Genomic DNA, 21,791 nt, shown 5'->3' with positions numbered 1-21,791 from the left:
TGCGACCCGGAGGCTGATGTCAGACCCCCTTTGTATTCACTTTGTCACTTAAAGTATGTGAGTGCAAACACGTAGACTATATTTCAGAAACTCGAGTAGTTACAGAGTGTATCTCACTGCTGTTTGCGGAGCTCGGGCTGCATAGCGAAATGAGAATTCAGTTCCAAACCAGCTCCTCTACACAAAGCAGTCAAGCATCAGGAAAACACAAGGCTCACACTGGTTCTTACTGGTGTCATGTTCACCTACACACACGTCCTACTCACACATGCACATGCACATGGGAAAGCAGTCTCCCGTAACACTCAAGCGAGTCACCCTGAACTATCTGAACGATCAGACAGAAAGGGAAAAAGAGGGCAAGAGAGATGAGATGGAGCTACAAAGATTCCTAAATGGGCCTGAGGCAAGAAAGGATCACCTCCTAAAACATTTTTCACTTGCTTATCCAAACACAGACACACATACACATACACACACATGCACACACATCCAACCAGTCTATGTCTTTACTTTGGACACTCAGGGTGTAGAAAAAGAAACCGTGTGTGGCCAAATGGCTGTTGGCAGCTCAGCTTGAGAAGACACATTTTAAGATGCTATCTTCATGAAAGGAGGGATTATGCCTGTTAGGGTGTGTGTATGTGTGTCTGTGTGTGTGTGTCTGTGTGCGTGCATGCATATGTGTGTGTATGTCCGTGGCCTTTGAACATCTGTAAACATTGTGTATGTGTGTGTTGAATGTGACCTTTTCTTTAACTCTCTCTGTCTTCATCTCAATACTAGGCATCATCTCATACACAGAGTACCTCTTCCTGCTCTGCATCTTGACAAGTGAGTCCATTTCTACGTCTTCTTTAAACTTCTTGTCCACCTTTTTCTCATTTTTTCTGTATTACTCTTAAAGTTCTTTAGCAGTACACTATTATCACCTTGAGAAGACGAAAGTTTCACTGGAAGAAGAAAAAGAAAACATTAACAGCAGTAATCTCAATGCAAGATATTCCAGCTAATGTTGAGCTAGATTTAACCAAAAATAAAATGCATATTTGATGTTTTTCCTGTTATAGACAATGTATGATTTTAATTGCTTGTCTTCTGGCTATAAGAACTGAGGACAAAACAAAAAAAATGAAAAGTACTCCTTTAGTAAAACTTCATGCTATATATGGCTCATTTCAGAATTGCGGGTACATTTCACATGGAGAAAGAAAACAAAAATTGGGAGTGTTTCTTTTTTCTTTAAACTTTTTTATTTCATAGAACACACTTTAAATTTAACTTTTCTAGTATTTGCTGAGTTTAAACCTGTAACATTTAAAACTTTCAATATGAAAAACAGTGTAGTTGCAGAAAAAATTGTCAACTCTGTTGCAGACAAATTGGGTACAGTACATAAAATTAACAAATGTCACACAATTTAAAACAGTTTTTCCTTAGAGATATTGTGTCTCTAAATCAATTAAGTAAATCTTTGGTCTGATTAGATAAAAACTTTTTGTTTTGGAGTAAAAATATCAACACATTTAATTGACATGTTGCCACAAGGGTGTGCATTTTCTAAGGCTAAAGACGTTCATTTTGTCTTCAGTTTATGTAATTATACTTCTCTTTTTTTTTTCTTTTGTTCAGACAAAAGAAAAAAGAGAAGTATAATGTGCATTTTCTGTAAACATACCTGTAAAAATGAATTAAATACTTTGAAATTTCATTTAGGAAGAATGGTAGTTAAGACACAGCTTCTAGTAAGTTTGTTAACAATAAAATATTCCTGATAATTATTTTTTAAAGCAAAACCTTAAACAAACAGAATTGACATTGATGTTAACATAATTGACATGAATAACAGAGTTGACCACCCATAGTTAAAAACAACAACAATAACATTTCTGCCAGACTCTGAAACCTTTAAAAACATTTTAAAATGTTGAAACTATTTTTAATATCTTTCCTGACACAATTTGTGGTATCATATGGCACATTCACTCTTCTTTAGTTTAAGTTAAGACTTAGCCTAACTTATGAGAACATGGCCTGACTAGCCTAAAGTCCCACTTCTTCATCAATGAGTTATATTTTTCAAGAAATAAGTATTTATTATTAAAGGTGCACTAATACAACTACTTTGAAATCATATCATCAAACAGAAGATAGAGGATTTGATAGAGGGAATAGCAAAACAGGCTTGTCTTTAGAGTTATGGTGGGCATCATATCAATTATGGTGAGAACAAAAAGAGAACATTGCCCATCTAGAAGTCCAAATTTTTTACCAAAATCTGTTGCTAAAAAGTGCACCTTTATTTAAAGCCATGCATAAATTACAGAATGTGCCTTTAAGACACAACACACTAGACAGTTCAGTTACATACTATCACACTGACAACCCTAATAAAAAACATGTGTCTCAATCTATCTGTGACTTACTGTACAGTTACTTTATAGACTATAATTATAAACTCACGGACCTATATAGCCATGTAATCAGGTACTAATCTAACCTGGATAGATGTGGTTCAGGGTCTGGTTCTGGACTTGGTGGTGGTGTCATCTCTGAAATTCTCTCCCTTCCTGCTCTGCACCTCTGCTGAGCCTCTCTCCAATACATTTTGTCTTTGCTCCCTTTGACTCAAATCAGCCACTCTGCTTGTCTGCCCTGCACTTCTTCTTTTGTTCCCTCTATCTCTGTCTTTTTGCACATTTTCTGCTCTCCTTACAGGGTCGGCATCTCGCTTTCCCTGTATTGCTGTTGCTTCTCTGCCCCTGACAGCTTCATCTTCATCTACCTACAACATATGATTCAATTTCCTTAAACTGGAAAGTTATAGTACTGATGTTCCCTTTGTAGTATATGAGTCAGCAACCATAATAAATATGAACATATGTGTGTATATTAAAAAAGTAAAATACCTTAAAATACTCAAATAAGATTAGGAGCATTTGACTCTGTAAGTCACTGTCAAGTGTCTGTTATCATTAAACCATTAACAGAGTTGACATAACAGAGATGACATTTTCTTCCATTTTTGACCTTATCTCCATGTGCTAGATGAAAATGAGACACCACATGGCATGTCTACAAATTGAATTTTTATAGATTTTATCATATCATTGGTTTTTAAAGGTTTCATGATTGAGTCACCATGATTTAACAATAACAGAGTTGACAAATAATTAATCTACTATTGGTGTATCCTAAACATTTTGTACAAAATAATGGGAGAAGAAAAATGATATACCTTACTGCCTTCAACATGTTTTCTGTCAGAGGAAGTGACATCACAATATGCAGGTCTCATGTTTTTATATGAATGCTTTGGAGATCTTTATGGAGTTTTATAACAGAGATAACAGAGTTGACCAGAACGTATAGACAGACAAAAAACATATGTATTTAATACTGAAATTTCATATAATACAGAAAATAGATATTCTGTGCAATTGATTTTATTGATGTTATTATATATATATATATATATATATATATATATATATATATATATATATATATATATATATATATATATATATTATATTGAGTGAGCACAAAAAAATGAAATTTATTTTAAATTATTTCATTGTAATTCAAGTTCAATGTATGAATCCTGAGCCGAAGACAGTCAATTGTAGATGGGGTGGGACTTTTTGGCTAATATTTTCTGTATACACTTTGTCAAAAATAAACAAAAAGCAATATAATTTGTTAAAGTTTGATTCAATTAGTAGTATTATTAAAAACTGATTCAATAAAGATTTGTCTGGGGAGAAAAAACACAGGGTGTATCTGGGAGACGCGAAATGTACCCCCAATTCTGAAATGACCCATATGACTGGAGAAACACATTCACAATTAATATGTTATGTGAATCAAACAGGTGTCATTTTGAGCTTTTCTTGAGCAATAAGCTCTCAATTTTGCCAGTTAGGTTTTAGGTTTTCATGAAGGAAAACTGTGATTAATCAGATATTGTTATTTAAGAGTGTTGTCTATTAAACAATATGAGAAAGATTCCAATTCTTATAATCAGCACAGTTTGCTTAAATATTGACTTTTCCCCCCATTCTTGTTACAAAATTTGCTTGTTCCAGTTTTTTTTCGCATAATACAAGACAATTAAAATTATAGAAAATTTGTCCAGTGTTTTGCAGTGCTGTCATTGTATATGTTAGTAACTAAGCCCACCCAGAACTCAGCAAAGCAGGGATGACACGTACACGTGGTGGGTTTCCCCTTCCCCTTGAGGTACAACAGAAATAAAGACAGACAGAGGTAGAAGAAAAATGTTTCAAACACTACCTATTCAACATTTTAAGTGTGTTGGCAACAGGACTAAGACTGTACTTGTTCACTTTTTTCCCTCAAAATTATTCCTTTGTAAACCCTGTAATTATTATGTCAAAGGGCCACATATAGAGTGGTTTTCATTTCTGCCATTTTTTTGAGTCTATCATGCAGTTACACAAAATTACATAATGTCTTTTAACTTTTAGTTTGTCTTTTTGTTGAAAATTCTGGCTGCACACATATCAACATTTACAACTGATTGTTAAAGCAGCAAATGACGTTTGTCACCAATTTTTCATTAAATCTATAAAGCCTAAGTATCACGAATCCGTTTGTCTTTCCGTGATTACACTCCTGAATCACCTCCGTCATGGTGAACATCACAAGCGGTCCGTTTGTTTACATACCATACCAATATGTCACTTGGGCCTTTTCGGAAATTTTGTTGCGAAGTGCATTGTGGGAATGGGAATTCCACACAGCCGCGGTATGGCTGCAGCTGCAAGAAACACGGAAACGGCTTCATTGCCTCTTGCTGCTGCGGCTACTGCTGGAATTCCGAAAAAGCTTGAGTGACGGTTTGGTTTCAGTTTCAAACAGACTGCTTGTGATGTGATGGAATACACTTCGAAGTTGTTCACCGTGAGGGAAATGATTCAGGTGCATAATCACGAAAAGACTAACAGATTTGTGATACTTAAGCTATCAGTCGGGTTTACAGATTTAATGAAAAATTGGTGACGAATGTCATATGCAGCTTTAAGTAAAAGGAGGTAAGTATGGCAAAATCAAAATGTATAATTGTAGGGGTCATTAGGACTAAAAAGTGCATTGAAATATTACTTAATAAGTACAGTGTAGCTAAATTGGAGAAGTTGCAGTTTTTTGATAACAGTAAGTTGCGTCACTATAAATGAAGCATCGTGGTGTTACAGAGATGACCTGGAATTCCAAATCATATTCTCCTGACATATGGAAAATGTCCTTATAAGCCAAGCAAGAATCCACTCATGCTTTTTTTTTCAATAAAAATAAAATGAAAAAAATAAACACCACTCTCACTAAAACTGACACATATTACAACCTTAATGTCTGTCGGAATAATCACAGTTTGATTTTTTTTTTTTTTTTTTCGCATATTGTTCAGCGTTGGAGCTCACAGTAGACATTCAGTGGGACTACAGGCCTGGACACCTGCTACTTCTCCCTCCTGTCTGTCCTATATGCCACGTCTTCTCAGGCTATTTCTGGGTTTGAAATTGCTTTAAACACACACCCACACTCACCCTATGTGCTTTCCTCTCTGTTCTCCAGAGCCCCATGCTGGCTTTAAGATTGCTTTCAATATGTTTGATGCAGACGGCAACCAGATGGTGGACAAGAGGGAGTTCTTGGTGGTGAGTCGCTGATGCTGATAGAAAACTGTCTTTGTTGGGATGTTTTAGTAATATCATCTTTTACTCTCATTTACTGAGAACAGAGAAGTGTTATTCACTATGTTAAATATATGAAGTGACTGGAGAGAGCATCTTACATCAGCATCTGTCACATTAAGGAAATCTAAATAAATTCATTTGTATATGGAAGTGTGACTTTGTAAGATGATATTTTATATATCTTGAGAAGAAACAAAAAAATATAATATATGTTGGTCATATTTTCTTAGTTAATGCTTAATTCGTATGATTGGCTCTGACCATTTTGAGTCTTGAATTGAAAAAAGAATTTGCTGTGAAACTCAAACAGCTTGATTAAAAAATAAATCCTGGCGTTTTCCTCACATTACAGCTTCAGGAAATCTTCCGTAAGAAAAATGAGAAGAAGGGGAGGAAAGGAGATGCAGAGAAGTCAGCGCAGTTGGTAAGAATGCTGGTTGTAGAGATCAAAAATGGGATGTACATCTAAAAAATATTATCACATGAAATTCACTAATTTTACTACCTTTAGCGCAACCAACAGTGCAGCGACCGTGGATCAGTAGGTTTTATGTTGACTCTTAGACTTGGATTTCAGTAACGCTGCTATCATCAGGGGTAAATTTGACCCATTGTAAAACTTAATATATTATTGGAGGAGAGTTGTCCGTTAGGTATTATGTGTAATTTCCCCCACATTAAATAGCATTTTAATACATCCGTGTGTGAAATAATACATGACCACTTGTGGGTTTTTTTATTATTAAGCTGTAAATGAGGATGTATTGAAATGTCACATCATCATCCAATTAGTTTAACAGCCATCTGTAAGTAAACACATGTTTGTGTTAATGAAATCCCTCATCTAATCTGTTTCAGTGCATGCTACCTTACAGTGACAGTGTTTTACTGTGACAGGTTATCTCCACTGTGTACTTGTTAAACTGGATACACTACATAAAGCACACACTGCTTTACTACACTGCATGTCACTTTGTTATGCATTTCCATTTTCAGGATAGAAATTTATACGTGTAACATATTTAGGCAAAGTCGCAGAGGCTGCAAAGCATCAAGGCCACCATCTGGTTTGTTGTTTTGGTAAGGTTGAAATGGCCGTACATATGCATATTTGAACCTCGGTATCAATAAATGTATAAGTGGAATATACAGGAAAGATGTACAGTATTAAACAGCATTTAAAAAAAAAAAAATATTGTAAAAGCTATATGGGATCATCTGGACAGAGAAAATAATAAAAGACTGTGTGTCCCAAGACGAACTCTGGGGAATTCTGCATGAAGCATGGGCAAATATACCACTGGATTATTTAAGAAAACTAGACATTCTCACCTGTAGAAGCAATTTAGTTTTGTGTGCTGTAGTATTGAGCACATATTTCGTGTATTTTCCTGTTGTGTCTTAATCGATTGATAAATACAGATGCTAACTCATTAAAACCCTGCAAAAACAACAAAGCTAAAGGTGGCCTGCAAAAGATTTTTTGCAGAGTACTGTATATAAAATATTATAGGTGTAAGCTATATACGTTTTAATCGTAATAAAAGTAAGTAAGCAACAGTGTTGTAGTGCAAAAAGTGTGCTGTAAAATGTAATGGCAGATGTGTTGAAAATGACACATCCTCCTGCAGAGTGTATCCACAGCCTCTTTCCTCGCATGTACTAACATGTCTTTTACCTTCTCTCCTCCTCCTCCTCTTCCTCTCTGACTGCATGCTCTGTCCTCCTCTTCTTCTTCCTCGTGTCTCTCTCTCTGTGTTAGAGTATGCAGCTGTATGGATATCAGGTTGCCCCCGTGAACAGCGTATGTATCCACAACCATAACCCCTATAGTCTTCTTACTGTTCTTCCCTGAAAAGATAGAAATAGATGAAGGGGTGAACAGAACAACAGAGAACTAGGTGTTAGTGGCTGCACAGAGCTGAACTGAAAATGGTGTAGCCGTTGAGCTAAGTGTTGGATAACACAGGTTACACTCCATAGTTTTATGAAGTGGTGGATCTGACTGTACTTAAAGGCAGGAAAACCAAGACTCAAAACATTTCTGAACATCTAGACTTACCTCTAAACTCATCACTGGACTGACTTTAACATCTTTGTCAATATGTACAATTTCCAGAATTACGAATTGTGAGAATTTGCTTTTGTCCTCTGATTTTGTAGGTGACTCAGGTAGTGCTGGGTGGTTTACCAGATGAACATGTACATTGGAATTTTCTTGTACTGTACAAATTTTTTTCATTTTCCTCTGTATATACACCATAGCTTTGCTAATGAACAGCTGTAATGCTTCAATAGGCAACAAATATAATATTGTTTGCCACTAGAGGCACTACAGAGTACTGTGTAGAGGAAACTTCTGTTAATTGTGTGCAGCTCCTTTACTAATACTTTGAATTTCCTAATGAAACAATGAATTACTGTCATTTTGTGAAATAATAAACACACCTGTGTGTGTCCACCAGTGAATAGTTTGTTTGAAAACAAAGCAATGTTTGAGTTGCTTCATGCTAAACTGAAACAGCCTTTGCTATCGACATGAGAAAATGTGTTCGTTTATGTTATCATCAGCAAAAATCAAATCTCATATAAAAGCATAAAAAACCTGGAGATAACCACCCAGCACTATGCTCATACAAAGATATATTTATTTTTTTATTAGCTTTTGACAGATGTAATTATATTTCAGCAAAGACAGAAGGATGAATGGAAAGACGTGTGAGGTCGATAAGACCTATGGAATATTTTCAGTGTTGGCATCCAGTTGTACTTTATCCAGACTGTCCAAATAATGACTTTCACCACTATAACAGTAAAGCCTGTTTAGTTTCTGTCTAATCAGGTGAAACTCGTTCTGTTCTTCAGTTGTCCTGTGTTTTTTGCCTGGTCTGTGCTCCTTCATTCTGCGGACACGTGTAGGTTTGTCAGGTGTAAATGTCAGTTATATCGGAAGACTTAAAAGACTCAGTTTAATGCCTGTCAGCCACTTTTGTGTTCTGACCTGGTCTTTGAAAAAGCCTTAACCCTGATCTAGTCCACCTGATCCTCTGCTGTCAGTGAAATGTGCTCATTGATGGGATGAATGGATGGGGGAAAAAGCAAGCGATAGAAAAAAAAACTATGTTGGAAAACGGGTGTCCATCTGTCAGGGCAGCTGAGTGATTGATCGGGGGATGATGGCTGAGGGCCGGATGAATGGACGGAGGGATGGCACGACAGAAGTAATAGATTTAAGAGGTCAGGAGAGATGAACTCTTACAAAAAGACAGTGATGTGATTTCAGATGACTGGAGACACTCTAAAGCTCAGAACACAATCAGCCACTCTCTATTTTAGACCTTTTCAGGACATGAGCAGTTTGATTGGAAGTATGTGTGTTCCTAGTGGTAGTTTATAGATTTTCATCAAAACAAAGAGAGAACGGGAGATTTTTATTGAAATGACCACAAATATACATTTACAGTTCTTGACTCCATTTTGTGCTTTAATAAATGAAATATGTTGTTATCAGATCTATCAGAAAGACAACATACTACATTTTTTTTACACATACATTGAAGACTTTCTTTGTACAACGAGTAAATAATTAATTTAAGTCAAGTGGAATACAATTAACCTGCAATATTTCAATAACTGATTAAGATTTGGGGTTTTTATGTTATTTCAAGCAAAAATTCTGGCAAATGTTTGTTAAATTTGGGAATATCGTATTTTCTTACTTATTTCAGAGTGTAAACCTAATGTATTTGTTTTATGATGAATAATTCAAGTAGTCAGAGTAAATCACACTGGCCCGAAGGACCATATAAAAGATCATTTTCTCTATTTTCCAGTGATCCATAGACAAAATGATTATTGATCACATATAAGATGGGTAGTAATAGCATATTAATGGTATTAAACAAACATTAAAATAATCATAATAGAGTAGGTTTCCCAGATGATTTGTCAAATAATGAAGAAAAATTTGAGGAAACATGCATATATTTACTGTTATGATATAATTCTAAGCTGCAATGACATTATTGTTTAGTGAATGCAGCTAATATCTAGACTGCAAATTGTCTCCCTCTCTCTCACACACACACACACACACACACACACACACACACACACACACTCACACACACACACACTCGTCATCCTGTCAGTGTTGTGATGGATAGCTGCATTGTCACTGTGGAGTTAAGAGCCAAGCAGGGTCATGTTAAAATGGCTGCTGCTCCATTCTCCCTGGAGAGAAACACGAGGTGGGTGGTCAGGGCCTCAGCACTACGGTTATCTTTTATTAAGGCAGAATACACTCTGTCAATATGTCAAGCTGCTTTATATGATATGAATAATACATGGATGCTTGCTATAGGATCAGTTTTTCTTTTTACTTTTTTGATTTCATTTATGTTTTTTTTTTTTTTTTTATTCTAGATTAAATATAAGACATTCCTCCCTGTTTAGTAATCCTTTGTGTCGTCTAAACCTACTTAAGGAAATAATTTTGTTGTCCTGTTTTGCATATTCTGATCCTTTGTCCCTCAATTCTTGTTATTTTTGGTCTCTAGCATATTTTATACTTTGTGCTAAATAGCTGGAATTCATTTACAGTTAAATAAAATTTGGAGTAGTAGCCTTTTTGATTTGTTTTATTCAGAAATTCTAATTATTTTGTTTGCTTTCCCATAAGGTCTATTTATCATTGATTACAATAAATTCATGGATATAGTGTTTGCCAGTAATTTCTACTATTTGGTTCATTATTTGTTCTGTCTGTTCGGCATACAGTGAGTTTACTATGTGTCAGATGCCATCAGAAGTATTTTGATGAAATATTTTTTAATAAATTAATGCTACTGTCATGACTCAGTATGACACAGTAGAAAGTCTTATGCATCTGTTGTTAATGACAACAAATGCTGAAGACGTTTGCTTCCTGAGGTGGTTGGAAGTGAACTGACCTTGGCCCTGCTTGACCGCTCCTACAGGTGCTAAAAAAAGACAGTCAGGAGTTTGTGGCACGGAGTTACTGGGACGTTCTGAGGCGAAGCGCCAGTCAAGTCCTCTTTTCTGACCTAGCAGAGGTACACAGACCCAGCTGTCCTCTGTCCCTTCATTCATTCTTCATCCTATGTTTTGTGTCTTTCTTTAGTTCCCTTTTTGTTCGAAGCTCCAACCATCTCAGTAGTAGAATAAAAAATAGTTAATAAGAAAAATCTGTTTATATGATTATATTTATTTTTATTCTGGTCTTGACCTCATACAATAAGGCTCACTTTTGTTTAGTCCTTCTTCCCTTTGTCTAGTATTAGTTTGAATGCTTTCTTTTCTTGCATCTTTTTTGTCAATGTTTTGTACCAATCCCATATGACATTGATTTTACTCCACCCAATATCTAACCATAATTCTCTATAGATATACAGAGTGCCTAATTCATCCATCAGTCATCATATCCTTTTTCATGTGAAAACATTTCTGTTTGGATGAGCTCTGAATGACATCCATGAGTAAAACCAAAATCAATGTACCTGTTTTAATAATGACAAAAAGTAGGGGCATATCATTTTATCATTTATTGCACGTGTGATGATCAGAGCCTCTTCCATACATTTGAAATGTCTTTCCATCCTAACCCTTTTCACTTGATATTTGTTCACGCTGATTATTTGTTATATACATATATATGTATTTTTTTTAATTCATGTGATGTACTGGTGTGACAGTATGCCTCCATTAATGATACTTGATAGTCATAGTGTATTCTAATAACCTGTTTTGTCTCTCCGTTTTATGCCCTGCCGTCTGTCATTTGGTCTCTTCATTATGCTTCTGTATGTGTATCTGTGCCTTGTTATCTGTGCAATGTTGTGGCAAGTGTAGTAGCTTTGATGTCGAATCATTCTCAGTTTACACTACGGTATGCTTAATGACACTATGGAATCACAGAGCGCATAAAGACCAAAACACTGATTATTGTTATCCCACATACTAATCGTAAATAACAGAAATTGCAGCATATTTGATCTTTGTAATAGGAATCTGCTTCTTTCATACTTTGAATTCCAATTTTAGGAAGCTAAATGGATAATTATGGACAGCTAAAGGCCGTATTCTATGTTAAATTACTGTCAAACGTGATAACACAAGGAGGATTACCTTTATAAGAATGACAAGTTATTATAGATAGAAATGTATAATGTATTTTAAGGAGTATAATATGGTTTTTTATGTTCTCTCACATTTTGTACCATTGTTTACAGACCTTATTATTGTTTCATTGTTTTGCTCATTTGCAACAAAAACTGATTCTTTCAGTTTTGGAAGATAAACATGAAGTCTATACATAACCCAAGATGAGGGTTGTGATAATGATTAATAATAGTTAACACAGCGCTAACTGGGTAGCTGCCTAATAATAGGCTATGCGCTGTGATGGCAGCGGAAACTGAGGTGGGGGTAATGACAGTGGAGTGTAATGAGGCTGACCTTGTATTTACACCGAGGAGCCTTTCATCTGCCGGGACGTCAGACGGACACAACAGACGAATCAGACAAGGGGGAGGGAGGCAGGCCAGGGACGGTGGAAAATAAGAAAAAACACACTGAGGTTGAAACAACTTGTATCAGATAAAACAAATTAAAGGAAACTACAAGACACACAACACATGTGGAAATAGTGATATGTAAGAAATCAATGGGTTTTTTTTTTCCTCGATCTTACCCCAGCAGTTCAATTATCTGACTCACTGCACCAAGGGGACATATTTAATGTCAACTATGGGGGTTAAAAAACAAGATAAAATAAAGAGTGATAACAAACAGGTGAGAGAACAGGTTTAAAGAGAGGATCAATGGGGGTTGACACGTTTAAGGGAAAAGAAAGAGGCAGGTTGTATTTAGAGAAAGATGTGTTTACTCAACAGATTAGTCACCATTACCATTCCTCTTTGCTTTTGTCTGGCAAAGGAGGGACTGACTGACAGGCAGAGAAGGAGGGAAAGAGCATATCACCTCTGTGTTTGTCAGGTGAAGGAGGTACTGACGGGTAGTACATGGAAAAAGGAAATCAGAGTAATCAGAGCCAGGACAGGAAGAGATGGAAAGAACTGGCAAGAGAGGGAAAGGAAAAGAAAGAGAGAAAGGGTGGGAGATGTAGATAGGAGGGGGTTGCAGAGGCAATGAGAAGCAGGTCGTGGGAAGCAAAAAAGGAGGTTAGCTGTTTTCATCCCTGGAAGGTGTGACTGACTGACAGTCTGACCGACAATAAGCCCTTCCTCCGACATATTACTCACAAACAGGGAGGAGGGTGAGGAAGACCATTTAGTGTTTGCATCAGTAATTACTGTTTTTACCCTCAGCTTCACGATCAAAGTCTGTTGCAGCTAACGCACACACACATAGATGGACTCATCGACACATGCATGCACCAGGTGTTGGCTCGTGCCTCGTGGGCGTGATATCCATTACGTCGTCAGGGGGATGATGAGGTCACACTGGTGCTGCCACACTTCCAGGAATGATAAAGTCTGTTATGACCAGTTTGCTGTTACTGGTATCACATTAATATGGGGAAAATATTATCATGGATATAGTTCAGCAATTGTCTCTTAGTTCATCAGTTTGATAACCTCTGGAAACTTAAAGACACATTAGCCTCCTGTGACTTAGGGTCTTATCTCGCCTACATGATAGAAACCTAAAAATAAATTGCAGTAGCGCCATATTTCAGTCATGCAAGTTTTTGTAAACGTTTTGATTTAAGTTTTACTCAGGTGAAGCTAAGTTAGAAATTTGCGACGTAAATAATTGTGCAACCCAATCATAAAAAAATCCTGACAGTTGTCTCACCAAAACTGCTACTAACTAGCTGCTATTAGCTACTAGCTGTTCGCTGACTAGCCAGGTAACTAGCTATCTCCTATTTCAGGTTTATAAGAATAATAATCAAATAATAATAATAATAATAATGCAAGTTGTAATGATAGATACAGTTAGTTATATGGTATCAGTAACTGACTTATTAGAATAGTATGTTAGACTATATTTAAGTTCATCAAACTTTCCAAATTTGCTAATGCATTTATCCCAAGTGATGGAGTAGCTAACTTTATTGGCAAACGATATTCCAGAATAATGAACAGAATGAGCAGTTGAACTCACCAATGAAATAACAAATGTTTATTTTCACTCAGATTTTTGTGGATACTTTACAAGACACTCCATTTTGGTATAATATAATTTACTACTTCAAACCAAGTTTCCAGTGGTTTTAATATGTTCAAATGTAGTATAATCTATTATGCTAATTGTATTTTTTTCCAAAACAAAATCAAGTCAGTCAAGCCAATTTGATATTACAAAATCTATTTTCATTCATTCATTATCCTCCGCTTTATCCGGGGCCGGGTCGCGGGGGTAACAGTCTAAGCAGGGATGCCCAGAAAATCTGTTACAAAATCTGTTTGTTTTTATTGAGTGTTGTAATCTGGCAGTATGTAAAAGTATAGAGTATTGATTCTCAACACACTTAAACCTTTAAATTTACTCGTGTTTTATGCCTTGCATCATCAGTCATAGTTCATTTACAGCACTCTCATTGGTCTCCTTTCTCTGCAAAAGCAGACAGCTGGTTTCCACTTGCACATTTTCAATAAAGTCATTGTTCAGGAAAAGTTTGAAATAATTTGGTAAAGCTCCAGTGGGCGTGTAAAGAGGTAGAACACATACTTTCAAAACAGGATGAATATGCAGTAAGGATGAGGCCCAGGCAGAGACACGACACCTGGATGCTGTCTAGATTGTATGAACAGTTAATGTGTCATAAAGATTTATAAGATAAAAGAGTGTAAAGTATTTTCCGTAATCAGGACTTTAAATACATGAGACACAAAAAAGATGTAATACTGTCTGCAATAGTATCTGTGTTTATGAATCAAATCCTTTTTTATCCTGCATTAAAGATTAAAAGATTGGACTGTAGTGAATCACTCATGAAGAAGGGCTGCTGGTTATTGAACAGGATGTTCTTATTATGTCATTTAAAGGATTTCAAACAATGTATCTACCAATCTGCATCTGCCTAGTGTGATTCACTCACCAACATTTGGTTTGTATTCAGCATTAATCCACTGCCCTCCATGGAGATCATAGTACTGTGTATCGCACTGCTTGGCTTAAACTATTTTCTTAACTATATATTTACTTGAATGTTAATATCAGGGGATATCATATTTTACACAGCTTCGTGCAACTGATTAATAGCTTTCCTCTTAATTTTTTCCAAACAGAACATTCCTAGTACATTGTGTCACAACAAACAACCCTTTGACTACAACGCTTATCAAAGATGTGAAACTATTTAGTGTTAGAACCTCTTCAATTTTTAATCTCTGGTGTTGTTTGGCATTTTCTTCTCGTCCCACATTGGACTTGAGGATTTTGTCTTGGAGGTAGAACCACGAATGGCATCGTGGTGATAATGATACTTATGATGATGATGTTGATGATGGTGGTGGAAATGGCAAAATTGCTCTTCCTCCTTGGAAGGACATGAGATTTCACCCAATCTGATGTCTGGATGGGGGGGTGGCTGGGTGGGCATGGCAGGCAGAGAGTGAACTGATCTGCATCCAACATCCTCTCTTTCTGCCCTGCTGTTGGCTGGAGTTTTTTTATGGAACTGCAGACTGTCACCTTTTTCTGCGATTGACATGCAAATTCATTTCAATAAGTGAAGTATGAGCACTTTTTTTTCAAATGCACATAAAATATACTCTAATTGCCTTTTTTTCCAGCAAGAAAGTGTTGATCAGTAGGAGCCTCTGCAAACACAACACACACCATAAAGTCTGTGGAATAAATTTTAAATAATCATTGAGTGAACACACACCAACAACAGAGGGTACGGAAAAGAAAATAATATGAAAGTGAGCAACCCCACAAATGTGAATGTGACCGTTAAGATTCCTGTTGTTTATTGACGGAAAAAGGTGGATTCATTCAGCTCCCATGCGCTGCAGTTGTGCTTATGTCGGTGTTGCTTTTGGCCGCTGTTTGTGTTGTCAGGTTTTGTTCAGGTATTTCTATGTATCTGCAGAGAAATGCATGAGTTGTGGTGGCTTTTATGTGTCCGTATTTGTTTGTCAGCTTAGTGTTGCCAGCTTACTTGATGTATCTGTGTCAACCCAGGTTGCTCTTCCACATGTCTCTTCTTCTACTACTCTTTCACTCACTGTTCCACATCTCTCTGGACTCCCTCTTTAACATTCTTCTTTTACTCTTGCTGACCCCCACACCACCCCAGACCCACAGCTCACTGAATATAGGCACCACTTTGCATTTCATTGTGTCTGTGTGTGTGTTGCTACTTGAGCATTCCTCATGTGTTAACCAGTTTCTTAATGGTCTGTTTCGTGCTGCAACATTTATCACCAGTCTAAGCTGCAAAGATGCAATTAGTGCCACAACTAAGATGTCTTTATTGTCAAAACATTATCAAAAAAATACCATGACTCATAACACTAGAAACAACGGAAAAATGCATTATTTTAATCCTCATCCTATATGAGAGATTATTTTCTAGTGTTGTTTTGCTGCCTGGACTGGTGTTTTGATGTCATGCTGGCTGTTGACTGTTGAATTTGTTGACTGTTTAACAGTTTGTTGTTGCTCATCTCTCGCACCTTCTGCACCCATGCAACAGAAATTGTGCTTCCTGCTAGCCTGGCACAGCAGTTGGTTGTTGGATTGATGATGGACTCATCCTGCCCTCTGCTTCTCCTCCAACTACAGTGCCTGATGTTTATCGTATCATCACTCATTGTTTCCTCTCCCATTTCCCCTTTTTGACATCTTGTCTGATGATTTATAGCGTGCAGATGAGAGTATGACAATCGACACCACCCTATTGGTCCATTTCTTTGGAAAGAAAGGGAAGGCAGAGTTAACCTTTGATGACTTTTACAGGTAATGAAAAATGTATCAGTAATTTCGTTAGCTTAATTTAGTTCTGTTCATGGTTAATAACCTTCTGACATTCTTTTAATTTCTCTTTTTGAGGTTTATGGATAACCTCCAGACTGAGGTGTTGGAAATTGAGTTTCTGACCTACTCTAAAGGGATGACCACCATCAGTGAAGAAGATTTCGCCAAAATCCTGCTGCGCTTCACAAATGTGGAGAATATCAGCGCTTACCTGGAGAATGTCAGACAGAGTATCCCTGATGAAAAGGTACAACACATGCACAGAAACATAATTACACATATACTGCTATATATGCAAATATACAAAGAGATCCCTAGCTTAGAATGTATCCAGCATCACATCTGTTAATTGGTCCTCAGCTTCAAATCAGATAGCAATACATCTCCTAATGCTTTATACCTCTGTTTCATCTCTTCCTGGTGATGTGTGGGTGCTCCCCCCTTCTAGCCATCTAGAGAGTCAATAATTTCCCACCTTCTGCCTTCTGCCTGAGGCTGTTGTGGCTCTCCACACTTCAGCGCTTAATTCCTCCTCTTGACCACACACATACACTCACACACAGATGCTGATACACACACACATCTATCTATCTATCTATCTATGGGGACAAAGAAAGAGAGAGAGCTAGATTTCTAATTTCTGTATTGATTTGATCACAACTCCGTACTTCTTATGCAGTTCTGTCTTTTTGTCCTTCCATTCTTTCCTCTCCATGCTGTGGAAGAAGCAGGAGGTTGGTCAATACACAACCTGCAGTAACAGTCTGTTTCCTTTTTTGTCTATACTTTAAAGCAATTAGCAGTAGCCAAATTAAATGTCCAGAGAACTTTATGATTTTGTCTATGCACTTTAACCTTGTATCTTTTTAGTGAATCTGCGCAGACTGCATTTATTCATCTACATTAAATAATCCTTTTTTTTTTAAATCTAGTCTTTATAGGTTTCCAGCTTGTTTTACAGAAATGCGCATGCAGTGGGTTTGCAAAAGCATCTCAAACTCAAATTATACTTACATGAGGTTTTGTCATCCATAAGACTATGAATGTATTTTTTTCTAAAGGAAATCCTCCTCAGGTCTGGCCCCATCATTACATCTGCAGCTTACAACCGCCTGTCATCTGAACGGTTGGCTACATCTTGAATGGCTAAAGCATTATTACTATATTTGATTATTTAAGGGTTATTGTTGTACACACATCTGGTCATTAATGGCGTCTGTCATTAATAGTGCTGTTTTTATGGAATCTTTCCTTTACTGATGGCACAAGTTGTGGTCAGCTACTTTTTGTTTGGTTTGGGTTAGTATTTTATTTCGATTCTTCACTAACTGAGCTGATGTGCCTCAATGAATGATGCATGCAAGTGTATCAAGGTCTCTTTGGATGGCAGTCAACTGAACACTCATCAGTCTTGTTTTCAACCTTGTTTTTCTCAAGAGAACAACGCTTTCATCATCACTTCACTCTTTAGTCACATTCATATCCATTTTGCTTAATGTGTGTTTTCTCCTGCTCTTTCAGGGAATCACCTTTGACGAGTTCAGGTCTTTCTTCCAGTTTCTGAATAACCTGGAGGATTTTGCCATTGCCATGCAGATGTACAATTTTGCATCTCGCTCCATTGGACAAGGTAGAAAAACAGCAGTGGAAATTGTGGCTGTATGCACTGAGAGCTGCTGCATGCACATTTAAGAACAGTGTTTTGTAACATGGAGGAAGTGATTGAACATATTTTACTTTTCTCTCTTCCTAGATGAGTTTGCGAGGGCAGTGTATGTGGCCACCGGTCTTAAACTAACACGTCACCTTGTCAACACAATCTTTAAGATCTTTGATGTAGATCACGATGACCAGCTGTCCTACAAGGAGTTCATTGGCATAATGAAGGATCGGCTGCACAGGGGAGCCAGGGTAAGGAATGTTTGACAGAAATGGAAATATTAACATTACATTACATAAAGTAAAGTGAAGCTTTGAACTTTATTAGACTGAAAGTGAAGTTATCCAAGTTACAGAAATGGATTTGAGGACACCAAATACTAATCATCATCTTTCAGCTATAACAACAAAACCCTTACCCTTTTGTGATAACTGAGTCTGTGCTGGACTTTTGTATTAAATATTAAAGTATTATCAATATAGTGTGAGTATTATTCATAATCTGCATTTTCACACAGCAATTATACAAGCTAATTCAAAAAATAAGAATATGTTGGTTTGGACCCATTTGAATGTCTTTGTAACAAACAGTAGATCACGCCTTCCTCTGGTGGTGAATTGTGGTACTGCAACTTAGACCAAAGCTTTACTCAGGTGAACTATTAATCTCCAGGAGATCATTTTGTCCTTCAGCTCAAGAAAAATACAAAATAAAATTAAAACAAGTGAACATCTGATCATTCATTTACTTAATAGGTAAAATTACAGTTTCAGATCATTAAAGCCATTAAATCTGTACAATGTTCTGCAGAAATTACTAACAATGCACGACAGTGTTGAGGTGCTTATTTTCAACACTTACTATAACACTGGTGTCACAGCTTGGCTTTATTAACTCTGGTTTATCATTCTCTCCCTCTCTTTCTTGCCTTGCTTGCCCCCTTTCGTTCTAACCTGTCCTCTCTGTTTCCTCTTCTCTTACATCTTCCTGCCTCTACCACTTTCCTTTCATTTGCACTCTGTCATGACTCCTGACCTTTCAGGGCTATAAATCTGTGGAACGTGCCACCTCCTTTAGATCCTGTCTGAAGAAGGAGCTAGCAAGCAGATAAGTTTGACCAGCATCTACAACAACTAACAACAAGAGAGAAAATTAGTTCAAGTAAATTACATTTCTTTATTTTTATATTATTCTTCTGGCTATAATATATTTTTTGCAAAATCATAGTGTGTTATAACTCAACATCTGATTCTACATATGGGGAGGCACATCAAAGGTCCGACATGAACAGTAATACAATTTGCTGTTTTCTTGTAATTAAACGTAACTATTATCACTTAAGCTGAATTCCTTACTATTCCCCACTTTGACTGTGCCTTTTATTGCTCTGTATTTACTAGGTGAAAACACATCACCACACCTCCTTCTCTAGCTGTGTTCGATTTGAAGCTAGAAGACAAGTGCACCAGCTCTGGAGGAAGTACAGGGAGAAACCATAGACGAGAGGACTGAATAGAGGGGGAACCAACAGAATGAAGACCAATGAAAGCATTGGATGGAACAATTCAGACTGAGCCCTATGTCAAAAGCCATGGGTTTTCAAAGACACATCATTGACATCTTTTCTTACTTTGAGTCTTGTACCGCTGCTATTTATTCCAAATATTATTTACAGTGTAACTGTTCAAGTAGTGTACCTCTAAATAGGGTTTTCATTGTTATTACTTTGCAAAAATAAACAGCACAGGTGTTTAAATCTAACCATTAGAAATATAATTGTAATTATTCAGTCTAACCAGTCTAAAGCTTAATTTTTCAGTTGAACAGCAATATCCACAATTTGATTCCTGGTCCGCATGATATTTGTTTCATGGCTCAAAAACATATAGTAAAAGAACTAAAGCAAACATTTTTGACAACAAAACTATTTCCATACATCTAAGCAAGTCTTAGAGGAGCTGTCAACTGAATAGTATATTTATGTGATGTGCTATGACTCAATACTTAGACAAAATTTGATCTATGATTTTTATCTTTAGGAAGAAAAGATGAATGACAGCATTAACATTAAGATGTGTGCAGTAACTAGAACAAACTCAAAGAGCACAAAAATAATAAAAATATATTTGATACTCAGAAACATCAACTTAAAATCAACAATTACTGCTTAGTTATATTCAAGTAATGTAGACACAAAATACAACATTTTTGGATTGCAGAATTTGTTAATTTACTGTGTTAATATGTATTCTCCTCATCTTGTCATAATCATCTCAGTGTGTTTCCATTTATATTGTGTTTAAACTTATGTAGCAGCTTATGATTTTGCTTTTTTGCACAGAGTGTATATAAACACTATTGCTTCTATCATATTACTACAATTATAGTGTAATAGGCATGTCTTTGACTTTTGACTTGGATGAAAAAACATATATTGGATGTTTTTTTTGTTTGTTTCTTTTTTTCATTTAATGTTATATCCTCCTGAGACCCAGCAATGTATTTTTGTACTCTGTAGTGGACAAGAGTTTCACAGCTTTAATTAAAAAAAACAAACAAAACTGTCTACTGCAAAGGACATTTCATTAAATAAAAATTAAAAAAAAAAAAGTATCTGAAAAACTGGCATCTTACAGTTTCCGATCGAAGAAATTATTTAATGTAACACACCCAAAACTTTTACTTACCGAGTTTCAGGAGGGTATGATTGAATCCTCACTGTTTTTACATAAGTATTGAAACGTTAATTGCATGTATGATGTCTTAAGGTGCCTTTCGTCCTTTCCCTCTCTTATTGCTGGAAAAATGTCACAATGAAACTGTATCAACACTGCAGCAACAGCAAAATATGTGCAATAAATTTAAGTACTACATGTAAATCATATGTGTTAGTCCTCAGTGTGCATTATAAATTGTCAAGTAATATAGACATCTTGGTCGTATGTTTTTTTTTTTCTCATTGTGTCAATAATTCTTTGAAATTTCTCAAAACTTTATTCTGTCATCTCATTAAAAGTGGTAAATGAAACTGAACGCATGAATAAACTATTTTACCAAGGAAAAGGACACTGTGGTGTTTACTGAGCATGCGCCATGAGTTCTGAGTTGCGCAGTTTCTTAATTGAGAAGACATACCTGTTCCATTGTTGCAAGTGAATTTACGTTAAAGTAATTACATAGAACAGCTGAAATTACGGAATATATCAAGAAAGTGAATTCTACAGTACAACAGCCTTTGTAGTAAGTAGATATTTTATCTTTGTTGTCGATATATATTCGGCTATCACCACCGGAAGATTCTGGAAGAGGCTAGTAATTAGCTAGCTTAATTAAAGCTAGCTAACATTCTAACGTTAGCCCTTGTACAAGAAGGAAGAGCATACTACTAATTATTTATTTGATGTATTTGTTCATTTCGACCATGCAAAGAAATAAAA

At 36.3% G+C, this 21,791-nt stretch overlaps 1 protein-coding gene across 9 annotated transcripts in view; it reads left to right on the top strand.

The window, feature by feature from the left end:
- micu3a (mitochondrial calcium uptake family, member 3a) overlaps positions 1-21,417 on the top strand; it is a 33,627-nt gene extending 12,210 nt beyond the window's left edge. Inside the window, exons 5-16 of one of the 9 annotated variants that reach the window (XR_003935589.1) lie at positions 787-834; positions 5,599-5,681; positions 6,073-6,144; positions 7,483-7,524; positions 10,700-10,795; positions 16,582-16,676; positions 16,770-16,941; positions 17,423-17,428; positions 18,216-18,324; positions 18,448-18,605; positions 19,397-19,515; positions 19,755-21,417. Coding sequence is in view for 5 of the 9 variants with exons in the window: in XM_030136228.1 (XP_029992088.1) it covers positions 787-834; positions 5,599-5,681; positions 6,073-6,144; positions 7,483-7,524; positions 10,700-10,795; positions 16,582-16,676; positions 16,770-16,941; positions 17,423-17,428; positions 18,216-18,324; positions 18,448-18,605; positions 19,397-19,461; positions 19,752-19,758 (953 nt within the window). In the remaining 4 variants the exon portion in view is untranslated. Of the gene's footprint in view, positions 1-786; positions 835-5,598; positions 5,682-6,072; positions 6,145-7,482; positions 7,525-10,699; positions 10,796-16,581; positions 16,677-16,769; positions 16,942-17,422; positions 17,429-18,215; positions 18,325-18,447; positions 18,606-19,396; positions 19,516-19,751 lie in introns of all 9 variants that reach the window. The other 8 variants (XM_030136228.1, XR_003935590.1, XM_030136254.1 and 5 more) reach the window with 8 other exon arrangements.
- The last annotated feature ends 374 nt before the right edge of the window (positions 21,418-21,791 follow it).

The sequence above is a fragment of the Sphaeramia orbicularis genome, chromosome 1 (genome assembly GCF_902148855.1).
Source record: "Sphaeramia orbicularis chromosome 1, fSphaOr1.1, whole genome shotgun sequence".
In the NCBI taxonomy this organism is placed as follows: Eukaryota; Metazoa; Chordata; class Actinopteri; order Kurtiformes; family Apogonidae; genus Sphaeramia; species Sphaeramia orbicularis.
Note: the sequence above shows the minus strand (reverse complement) of the source record. Positions and strands in the feature narration are given on the sequence as shown.